Source organism: Bos indicus, chromosome 18 (assembly GCF_029378745.1).
Source record: "Bos indicus isolate NIAB-ARS_2022 breed Sahiwal x Tharparkar chromosome 18, NIAB-ARS_B.indTharparkar_mat_pri_1.0, whole genome shotgun sequence".
Lineage (NCBI taxonomy): Eukaryota > Metazoa > Chordata > Mammalia > Artiodactyla > Bovidae > Bos > Bos indicus.
The window spans coordinates 56,926,408-56,937,918 of NC_091777.1; the positions used below are offsets into that span (position 1 = coordinate 56,926,408).

The 11,511-nt window shown below is 46.6% G+C and overlaps 1 protein-coding gene across 1 annotated transcript; it reads right to left on the reverse strand.

Moving 5' to 3' along the window:
• Nucleotides 1-3,412: 3,412 nt before the first annotated feature.
• Nucleotides 3,413-11,242, reverse strand: IZUMO2 (IZUMO family member 2). Its single transcript, XM_070772251.1, has 7 exons — nt 11,000-11,242; nt 10,741-10,815; nt 7,106-7,192; nt 6,841-6,861; nt 5,420-5,500; nt 4,065-4,191; nt 3,413-3,519 (listed from the first exon to the last, which is right to left on the reverse strand). The coding sequence occupies exons 1-7, from the start codon at nt 11,229-11,231 to the stop codon at nt 3,477-3,479; spliced, it is 666 nt and encodes a 221-aa protein (XP_070628352.1). The 5' UTR covers nt 11,232-11,242; the 3' UTR covers nt 3,413-3,476.
• Between the last annotated feature and the right edge of the window lie 269 nt (nt 11,243-11,511).

Genomic DNA, 11,511 nt, shown 5'->3' on the forward strand with positions numbered 1-11,511 from the left:
AGTTCCCATCTCTTGATCTTTGTATTTTCTGTTCCCTCTGCCCACAATATCCTTTCTCTTCTACTTTTGGAAAATTCCTACTTTTCTTGCAGGAAAAGCTCTTACAACCTCCTGTAGGAAACTTTCCTCTATTTCTATAAGTGAAAGTGGGATCACACTGCTTGCTTCTCAAAAGCCAATAAAGAGACTAGGCTGGTGGAGACGAAAATGTGCTTTATTTTGGATGCTGGCAACTTGGGGGGAACTCTGCATTCAAATGGGGGTATATCTTTCCTTTCCTCCTTTGCTTTTTGCTTCTCTTTTTTTCAAAGCTATTTGTAAGGCCTCCTCAGATAGCCATTTTGCTTTTTTTGCATTTCTTTTTCTTGGGGATGGTCTTGATCCCTGCCTCCTGTACAATGTCACTAACTTCCATCCATAGTTCATCAGGCACTCTATCAGATCTAGTCCCTTAAATCTATTTCTCACTTCCACTGTATAATCATAAGGGATTTGATTTAGGTCATACCTGAATGGTCTAGTGGTTTCCCCCACTTTCTTCAATGTAAGTCTGAATTTGACAATAAGGAGTTCATGATCTGAGCCACAGTCAGCTCCTGGTCTTGTTTTTGCTGATGGTATAGAGCTTCTCCATCTTTGGCTGCAAAGAATATAATCAATCTGATTTTGGTGTTGGTCATCTGGTGATGTCCACGTGTAGAATCTTCTGTGTTGTTGGAAGAGGGTATTTGCTATGACCAGTGAGTTCTCTTGGCAAAATCTATTAGCCTTTGCCCTGCTTCATTCTGTACTCCAAGATAAAATTTGCCTGTTACTCCAGATGTTTCTTGACTTCCTACTTTTGCATTCCAGTCCCCTATAATGAAAAGGACATCTTTTTTGAGTGTTAGTTCTAAAAGGTCTTGTAGGTCTTCATAGAACTGTTCAACTTCAGCTTCTTCAGCATTACTGGTCAGGGCATAGACTTGGATAACCGTGATATTTAATGGTTTGGCTTGGAAATGAACAGAGATCATTCTGTTGCTGAGATTGCATCCAAGCACCGCATTTCGGATACTTTTGTTGACTATGATGGCTACTCCATTCCTTCTAAGGGATTCCTGCCCACAGTAGTAGATATAATGGCCATCTGAGTTAAATTCACCCATTCCAGTCCATCTTAGTTCACTGATTCCTAGAATGTCGATGTTCACTCCTGTCATCTCCTGTTTGACCACTTCCAATTTGCCTTGATTCATGGACCTAACATTCCAGATTCCTATGCAATATTGCTCTTCATGGCAAATAGATGGGGAGACAGTGGAAACAGTGGCTGACTTTATCTTTTGGGGCTCCAAAATCACTGCAGATGGTGATTGCAGCCATCAAATTAAAAGATGCTTACTCCTTGAAAGGAAATTTATGACCAACCTAGACAGCATATTAAAAAGTAGAGACATTACTTTGCCAACAAAGGTCCGTCTAGTCAAGGCTATGATTTTTCCAGTAGTCATGTATGGATGTGAGAGTTGGACTATAAAGAAAGCTGAGCACTGAAGAATTGATGCTTTTGAACTGTGGTGTTGGAGAAGGCTCTTGAGAGTCCCTTGGACTGCAAGGAGATCCAACCAGTCCATCCTAAAGGAGATCAGTCCTGGGTGTTCATTGGAAGGACTGATGCTGAAGCTGAAACTCCAATACTTTGGCCACCTGATGTGAAGAGCTGACTCACTGGAAAAGACCCTGATGCTGGGAAAGATTGAGGGCAGGATGAGAAGGTGACGACAGAGGAAGAGATGGTTGGATGGCATCACTGACTCAATGGACATCAGTTTGGATAAACTCTGGGAGTTGGTGATGGACAGGGAGGCCTACAGTGCTGCGGTTCATGGGGTTGCAAAGAGTCAGACGTGACTGAGAGACTGAACTGAACTGAACTGAAATTGGGGAGATAGTGGTCACCCCCCAACACACAACCAGTGAACAAAGCTTTTATAGGCTGAGAGAGGGGGCTACATGCAGAAACAGAACAGTCAGCTCTGACAGTCATCTTGAAGTTGGTCATCGGTCGTCTGACTAGTGTCATCTTGATTATTTTAAGTACAATTAACCTTCAGTTCCAAAATTGATTTGTTACTATTTCCTTGAGCCCAATTCTCAGAATTGTGGCAGTTTATGTCACAGCTACAGTCTGGCCATCATGTAGATAACTTCTGCCATGTGATGGGGGTGGTATTTAAATATCTACAAGACAACTCATTGGATGTGGCTCAGAATATTAGCTATAACCCCTGAGAAGGAACTAAAGTTCCTTAACCATGCTTAAATACTAAACTCTTATTTAGTCTTGTTGGATTGTTTTTTTTCTTCTTCTGCATTTTCTCATTTTTCTGATGATGTTTATTCTTTGGTTGAAGTTTTTCCACAGGGCTGGGGTGGGGAAAGGCTGGCTGAGGACATGGGGGGAAGGACCATGGAGTCCTGCTCCATTTCATTACCATTTGGCCTAGCCAGAATTGGCAACTCCCACCCTTGGGTTCCCACTAACTTGATAGTATAATAATTGCTGTAATGTAATTATTAGGTAACTGTCTCTCCCACCCCAGACTGAGCTCTCCTGGAGCTCTCATCACACTATAATTTTTTTATCACGCTATAATTTATGAGCAATTTAAGTACCCATCTATTGTGCATTGCTCCATGAAATTCCCAGGAACTTAGGCAGTGGCTGGACCTGTAGTGTGAAGATATTTCTAAAAACCAAAACAACACTACTACCCAAGCAAAAAGCATTTTGAAGCCACCAGCTGAGGCTCTCCTCATCCCCCCAAGCTAAAACCTTTCCCGGGGTAGGCACTGGTCTGCCCACCAGCTTAAGAAGTGAGCATCTCCGAAGGGGCTGCAGTACCCCCAAAGCACAGGCCAGCGGTGCAGGTGAAGGAGATGGCGAGCGCGTCAGGAGCAATGTAGCCAAGGGAACCAGCATCTGCAGCCTCCTGAGAAGTATGCCTATGCTTGGAGAGGCTGGAAACAACTCTAAAACCCTCTCAATTGGAGATGGTTCTGTTTCAAAGGTCACCTCCTCTGTTATCTCTCTTCAAAACCGTCCCAGTCAAAGTGAGCTCTACTGTGCAGGTATTAAAACTGGTATCTTGGCAACAGGTGGCAAGCTTTTGACCTTTATGGTCACACCACAGTACTTCTCCTTTTGGATGCATTTTTTCCCCCCAAAGTAGGAATGGTTGCCCCCTTCAAGTCCTCATCGTAGGTTATCGATCACTCTTGAAAATCTAAATAACTTCCACTTTGAATTAGGGTAATTGGAATCGACAGATGAATGAGACATGGTCCCAACCTTGAGATGCACTCAGTCAGGTGTGCAGAGCTACACCAGCTGAGGCAGAGTCCTCCAGATACTGATGGAGACATTGAGGAATTTGTCACAGACTTTAATAAACTTCTTTTCCTTTCCCCTTACAAACCTCAAAACCAGCGCCCTACTGAAGCAGGAGTTTTCGGTTTCGCCTGTATGTAATAGCCCTGGTCAGAGAGACAAAGCCCACCGGTTAGAAAAAGAACTTCAGACCCCACCAGGTCTACTGACCACCCAAAACTTTCCCTCCAATCATTGGCTTTATTTGGCTCAGCCAGTGACATCATGAGTCTCTGGGCAGATTTCCAGGGTTCTCAGCCAATCAGTTACATGAGGAGGGAGGAGAGAAAAGTTGGGACTGGGAGAGAGGGTATGAAATGTGAAAACAGAAAGAAGGGAAAAAGACAGGAGGCTCTGGATTGAGGACCCAGAAAAGACAAAATGGGGCCCAGGGGTGGGGGAGAGCATGGGGCCACACCCACCAGCTCTCTCCTGGGCCCAGAGAGGAGAGAAAGAAATGGACAGAGAGATATGAAAGAAAGAAAAAAGAGATAGTGAGAGGTGCAGAGAGACAGGGAAACAGAGACAGAGGCATAAAGTGACTGCGGAGGAGATTCCCAAATGACACAGTGACTGATCCAGGGCAGTGCCATTCCTTGAGGGGCCCAGTGGGGGCATTTGGCGACCTCAGGAGAGGGCAGGGATGACTCACGAAGCCACGATGATACCGAAGGCCAAGACAGCAAGACACACGGAAATGATGCTGCCAGTCAGGCCAGGACTCCATTGGAATTCATTTTTCTTATGATACTGCAGGTCCATGCGGGGCTGCCCGTCGACTGGGGTGGAGGGGTGGGCGGTCGAGAGGGAGGGGAAACAGCCCGACCTCCAAGTCATCACCCTTCCTTGGGCATGCACCCACACCCACCTGCTCACTCCGCAACCTGGCTAGGGTCGGGCCTCTCTCTCCCTTCTCCCTGCTTAGTCCCTGCCCTTTCCTGGGTCTGACTTTTTCATTTATCCATTCCACATATTCTGTGTCCCAGGCACCTTTCTAGGCTTTTGGGATACTGCTGGAAATTCCTTTGGCAAAATCCTTGCTCTCATGGAGCAGTCAACATAGCACAGCACCAAATGCATCTCATTGGATGGGAGGTGGAGGTGGCAGAGAGGACTTGGTGAAAATGTTAGTCCCTCAGTTCTGACTCTTTGCAACCCCATGGACTGTAGTCTGTCAGGCTCCTCTGTCCATGGAATTCTCCAGGCAAGAATACTGGAGTGGGCTGCCATTCCCTTCTTCAGGGGATCTTCTTGACCCAGGGATTAAACCAGGTCTCCTGCATTGCAGGCAGATTCTTTACCATCTGAGCCACCAGGGAAACCCACAACTCCCAGGGAAGTGATCCTTTAGTTTGTGATCGGGGAGTTCTCTCTGAGGAGGGGAATTCTGAGACTTTATTGAAGTAAGGGAGAAAGAGGAGCAGTGAGAGAGTGGGAACAGCATGTGAAAATGTTGAACATAACTATTCAACCTTGATGGATTTATAGCAGTTCACTGTATTACGCTTTGTACTATAAAGATACATATTTTTAAAGCCTCTGAATGAGTGAATTCAGCACGTCCTGCCATACTCCCCAAGTATGGCACTGGCTATAAATAAAATGCTTTTCTAGTACCTGCCATTTTGGCCTTAGAAGCATTGTAAAGTTACAGAGGGGTCTTCCAATTAGTAGGAGGAAAGTGAATTTCAGAATATGGAAGCAACTTCTGGGCCATACAGTAATCAAATGGCAAGGGAAGGGTTCAAGGTTGTATGTGGGAGACCTCAAAAGCCATATTCAGGAGTTCTCTCATGGTTGGGTGGCTAAGACTCTGCCTGCACTCCCAATACAGGGGGCGGTGTGTTCCATCCCTGATCAGAGAATTAGATCCCACATGCAGCAACTAAGACCTGGTACAGCCAAATAAATAAATAAACATCTTTTTAAAAAGCCGTATTACTGGGATGTGGCTGACTTCACCTCTCATGCACCTGTCCCATGCCTTCCCCTACTCCAGGAGCTTACTGAAACAGTACTTTTCTCTGATGCATTTGGGACTGATCATCTGACAATGTAAACAATCCAGGACTTCTTCTTTCAGCAAGCCTGAGCAAGAGGAAAGGGAGAAGTGGGATGAGGGGAGATACCAGAGGACTGGCAAAGGGTAGGAAGGCAGAAGGGGAAAGAAGACAGGGAGTCCCTTGGCCTTCCTGAATTTGGAGGTCCCATTTTGCTCAATGCACTGATGAGTCACATTAAAAATAATTTGTACATAATTACTCCAGTACTCTTGCCTGGAAAATCCCATGGACGAAGGAGCCTGGTGGGCTGAAGTCCATGGGGTGGCTAAGAGTCAGACACGACTGAGTGACTTCACTTTCACTTTTCACTTTCATGCATTGGAGAAGGAAATGGCAACCCACTCCAGTGTTCTTGCCTGGAGACTCCCAGGGATGGGGGAGCCTGGTGGGCTGCCATCTCTGGGGTTGCACAGAGTCGGACAGGACTGAAGTGACTTAGCAGCAGCACTGAAGGGTGGAATTAGTTGTGTAGTTGACTTAACATTCAGTTGGTAGACATGTGATTATGTTAAATTAATTTTAAATTAAATGCCTACCAAAAGAATGTGCTTTCTTCTCTGTTCCCACTCTGCTGCCCCCAGAGGCATAGGTTGGCTGCCTGCTCACTCATCTGTCTTCGCTGCTTCCTGACACACAGGAAGACTACATTTCCCAAGCTCCTTTGCAGTAGGTTGCACCCATGTGACTGAGTTCTGGCCAATGGAAGGTGGGCAGAGGGATGTATGTCACTCCCAGACCTAGTTATAAAAGGCACTGTGGGATTCTCTATTTACTCTCCCTTCTGGAGCTAGCTTAGTATCCATGATGTAGGTGCAGCCTGGATCCTTGAGCTACTTGGAATATCTGTTCAACTTTCAATGGAATTTTGGCAAAAGAGAAATAAACCCTTTTTCCGTTAAACCACTGAGATGTGGGGGTTTATTTTTCACTACAACGTAGCCTATCCTAGCCTAAAATCTCCCCCACAAATCCTTTTTTGCAGGTTGCAATGACTTTCATAAGCCCTCAAAAGTTAGATACCCCTTCGTGCCATAGCTTTGGGGTGGAGGAAATACCAGATGGAGTAGGTATGATAGCAGGGCTTGATTTGGGGGGGACAAGGTCAAAAGGGGGTAAAGTGAAGTGAAAGTTGCTCAGTCGTGTCCAACTCTTTGTAACCCAATGAACTATACAGTCCATGGAATTCTCCAGGCCAGAATACTGGAGTGGGTAGCCTTTCCCTTCTTCAGGGGATCTTCCCAACCCAGGGATTGAACCCAGGTCTCCCACATTGCAGGTGGATTCTTTACCAGCTGAGCCACCAGGGAAGCCCCAAAGGGTAGGAGGGTAGCAAAGGGAAGAACAGACAATAAACCCAGGACTTACGGCAAATTTTGGGATCACAGGCTGCAAGAGAAAAGAACAGAGGTGACTTAGATTGGGCCAGCAATTTAAGAATTTAATGGGAAAGGACTGGGAGAGGGAGGAAGGAGTGAGATTGGAAAAGGAGAGAAGGGAATTTGGGGGAGAGGCAGAGAAGGCTGAGTCATAGGGGAGGTAAAGAGAGGAGTCTGGAAGACAAGGTGGGAGAAGGGAATCAAGTGATGATGAGGAAGGGGAGAAGGGGGCTTAGTGGAGAGAGATGCCACACCTTTTAATTCATATGATCTTAACACTTTCTTGAGTTCCTTGATTACCCTCTCCCTAAGAGTCACCAGCTCATCCAGCAGAGGCTCATCTGAGGAAAGAAGCAGATCCTTATATGATGGGAGGCACTCAGCAAGCCGCCTCACCTGCAGCTTCAAAGAGAACAGGTGATGGGAATTCCCTGCTGGTCCATTGGTTAGGACTCTGAACTTTCACTGCCGAGGGCAGGATTATCCCCAGTTGAGATGCAGCCGAAACAAACATTTGAAAGAAGAGAGGAGGGATGAGGAAACTCCTTTTCTAAGCAAGACTGTCTATTCCTCTGGATCCGCTGGGCAAATCTATGGCCTGGAGAACCTACGTCTACCTTCTGATCCACTGTGGGGACCCAGGCTAAACCATCCTGCCTTGGCCTCAGTTTCCTCATCTGGTAAGTAATAGAAGGGTGGACTCGAGCACCTCTCCTCTCCTTTTCCCTGACCTGCTCTCCTCTTTTCTTCTATTCTGTCTACACTCACACCTTCACGATTTCATCCAGCTGAATAGTTTTGTATATTACCTGGACACGCACTGTCCAATATGGCAGTCACTAGACACACATGAGGATTGAGCACTTGAAATGGGCTAGTCTGAATTGAGAGATGATGTTAGTATAAAACGTATGCTGGATTTCAAAGACAGGGTATGAAAAAAATAACTATGACGTCTCAATAGTTTTGTGTTGCTCTCATGTTCAAACGGTAATATTTTAGGTATTAGGTTAAATAAAATCTATTAAAGTTTATTTTACTTAAATTTTTAAATTACCCGTGTGACTATTTGTGCCTCACATATCTCCATTGGACAGCACTGTTCTAAATACACTGAGGCCTCCTGAGCTGGTGTCACTAACCTAGACCACTCACTGATATCCAGGGGCATATCTCCAACTACCCATTCAGGATCTCCACCTTCAATGTCTAACAGGCATCTTAAACTCAATGAATCTAAGACTGAATCTTGACATCCTCCTCCAAACCCACTTGCAACTCCATCTATGAAGACGATGTCTTTTCCATCTTCATTGAGGGAGCCATCATGTTTCTAGTTACCCAAGCCAAAATCCTTGGTGCTTTGACTCTTTTTTTCTTACATTTCATATGCAATTTGTCAACATGCATGTGAGCAAATCTTGTCTGTGAATATTCAAGAGAGGTCCAGAAATCCAACATTTCTTAGCCCCTCCACCGCTGCCATCCTGGTGCCAGCCATCATCGTCTCTTGTCTGGGCCATTGATTGCTACAACCTTCCCACTGGTCCCCCAGCCTTCCCCATTGCCCTGCTAAATCTGTTCTCTGCAGACAGAGGGACCCCATTAAAAGCTCAGGCAGTTCACTAGCATCACGCTTCTGCTCAGAATCCTCCTATGTGACCCAGAGTAGAAGTCAAAAGTCCTTACCATTATAAGTCCCTACTAATTAATGGGTACCAATCTATGCATGCCCACCCCGTTACCTCTAGAATCTCATCTTCTACAGTTCTCCCTTGCTCTCTCTTCTCTCCACTCCAGCCTCCCTGGCCTCCTTGAGGTTCTGTGAATATGCCAATCATTGACCCATCTCAGGTATTACCGTGGTTATTCTTTCTGCCTTCAGCCTTCTACCCTAGACTTCTACCCCTTCATGGTTGCTTCCCCCTCTCCTCTACATCTTTTCTCACATGCTAATCTTTCAGTGACATCCTTCTTGGCTGCCTTATTTTTTTAAAAAACATCCTTTTATGTATTTATTTTTTTATTTTTGGCTGCACCAAGCTGCATGTGGGATCTTAATTCCCAGACCAGGGATTGAACCCATGCCCCCTGCAGTGGAAGTGCGGAGTCTTAACCACTGGACCACCAGGGAAGTCCCCTGGCTGCCCTGTTTTCACCTGCAAGCCGCGCCCCTATTCCCAGCACGCCCTATCCCCGGTCCCTGCTTTATTCTTTTCTCCATGGCATTTGGCCCCATTTGACATATTGTCTAGTAAAGGGTTAACTCAGAAGGCCTGAGTTGTCCAAATGTTCACATTCCACAAAAGCTTTGGCTCTCATCTGACTCCCTGCCTCCTGGGAGGTAACCTCTAAGTCCTTTGGAATATCCTGCCTGTCAAGTGTATCTTTCTTTACTTGGGAGCCTTGGGCCACACCATGTAGTCTATGCTAACGATGTGATTCTTGGTGGTGGCTGTGGGCCACAAGGTAGCAGGTCGATCTCTGGGGGAGCTGGAGACAGAATAACTAAGATCAGCCACTTGGGTGCTCCATGCCTATGGAGCCGACCTCCAGTAATATTAGTTGGTAGAATCATTGACCCAGGCTCTTCAAAAATGTCATTGTTATAAAAGATAGCTGAATCAGAACAGATCCAGAGTTGAAAGAAAACTAGCGATGAATGGCATGATTCAGACAATTGGGAACATTTGAATGAAGATTACTTACTAGATAATAGTATGGAATTGTAATATAAATCTGTATACACTGTAATATAAATTCCAAGTTACATTCATTGTGCAAGAGAATGTCTTTCTTTGTTTTTAGAAGATTGCCTGCTGAAGAATTTAAAGTGTCACTAACTCTGAAATGGTTACACACACACACACACACACAGACCAAATGTGGCAATAGGCTACCATGTAGTGAAATGTTAAGAATGGTGACTTCCCTGGTGGCTCAGACAGTAAAGTGTCTGCCTACAATGTGGGAGACCCAGGTTTGATCCCTGGGTCAGGAAGATCCTCTGGAGAAGGAAATGGCAACCCATTCCAGTACTCTTGCCTGGAAAATCCCATGGAGGAGGAGCCTGATAGGCTCCAGTCCACGGGGTCGCAAAGAGTTGGACACGAATGAGTGACTTTACTTTCACTTTCCAGTGGCTAAGACTTCCTGCTCCCAAAGCAGGGGGCCCTGCTTTGATCCTTGGGTTGGGGAACTAGATTCCACATGCTGCAACTAAGATCTGGCACAGCCAAATTAAAAATATTTAAAAAGAACGGTGTATAGGTGCTTATTGTATTATTCATACAACTTTTCTATTAGAAGTTCTTTGAAATATAAAAATCATTTTTTTTTAAAGGTGAGAGCTTTAAAAATGACTGATGTTCAAGCCCCATCCCCTATATTCTGATTTAATTGGCCTGGGCTCCTAGACTGTTTTAAAAGTTTCCTAGGGGATTCCAGCCTACAGCCTGAGTTGAAACCTGCGGCTATAAGCTTTTTTGTGAAGGTCCGTCCAGACAGTCAATATTTTCAGCGTTAAGGGCCATATGGTCATTGTCCCTACTCAGCTCTGCCTTGGTGAGCAGGAGCAACATAAACAATACCTACATAAATGGGTGTGGCTGTGTTTCAATAAAACTTTATTTGCCAAAAAGAAAAAAACAATGGGGCTGGCATGTTGCCTAACCCCTCTGAGTCTCAGTCTTCCCCTCCGTAAAGGGCAGGTCACAACAACGCCTACCTTGATGAACTGTCCTAGGCTTTTCTAGAACGCTGTCAGACACACAGTAAAGGCTATACATGCGATTGCTTTTATTTTTATATGAAGAGAAGGCCTAGTGGACCGGTGGAAAGGGAGGAGGGGCAAGGGAGCTGGGAAAAGGTTTTCCCTCTTAGCTCCTACCTCTCAGAGAATTAGCCATTAAGTTGCTTGTTTGATTCTTGACAAAGGACGCCACTAGGTCCAGACGGTCTATCCCTGGGGACGAGAGGGGAGGAAATTCCCGTGGGTCCCTGGGAAAGCCAAGGGATCATCGACTCCATCTCCCTTCGGGACGGCCCCGTCCCCCCTCTCGAGGGCGTGGCCTCCCCGCCCAGCCTCGGGCTCGCCCACTGGTCCCCTTCTCCAAGGTCCAGGGCCCTCTCCCCGCCCCAGCACGCACCCACTCTGCCCACAAAGGCGTTTAGCGCGTAGTCCCGGAAGAAAGGCCCTTCCATGCCCCGCAGCACGACCTGAGCGCGGGCCTGCAGCTGCCCTTGTTGGAACCGGCTGGGGATGAGGGCGAGGCGCAGCTGCTTCAGGGCCTCCCGCACCGAGTTGTCACACTGCAGGCAGCCCCAGTCTCGGCGGGCGCTCAGGCCCAAGAGCAGCAGAAGGGCCCAGGCTAGAGGCATGGCGGGGCCTTTGTGACGTCACAGAGGGCACCCCGGTCGGCCCCGCCCCTCAGGCAGAGGAGCAGTCAGGGAGGCCCGGGGGAGTGCGCGCTGGGGCGGGTTGGCTGAGCACCTACTGTGTGCCAGGCGTGGAGCTGGGAGCTAAGGAGACAGTCTTCAAAACCCAGAAGTCTGTCCTGTGCTCTTGGATCTAACATTCATTCTTTCAACTTATGTGTACTGAGCACCTACTATATGCCAGGTGCTCCTCCAGAAATTAGGATTAGAGCTGAGAAAAGCA

What these genes read in the sequence shown, in the direction of transcription:
- IZUMO2 (XM_070772251.1), bottom strand. Translation starts at nt 11,231, where the DNA reads ATGCCTCTAGCCTGGGCCCTTCTGCTGCTCTTGGGCCTGAGCGCCCGC. An exon ending in AATGGCTAATTCTCTGAGAG is followed by an intron (nt 7,193 to 10,740) that starts GTAGGAGCTAAG and finishes TTCTTTCCTCAG; the next exon opens with ATGAGCCTCTGCTGGATGAG. An exon ending in AAGATCATATGAATTAAAAG is followed by an intron (nt 6,862 to 7,105) that starts GTGTGGCATCTC and finishes TTTCTCTTGCAG; the next exon opens with CCTGTGATCCCAAAATTTGC.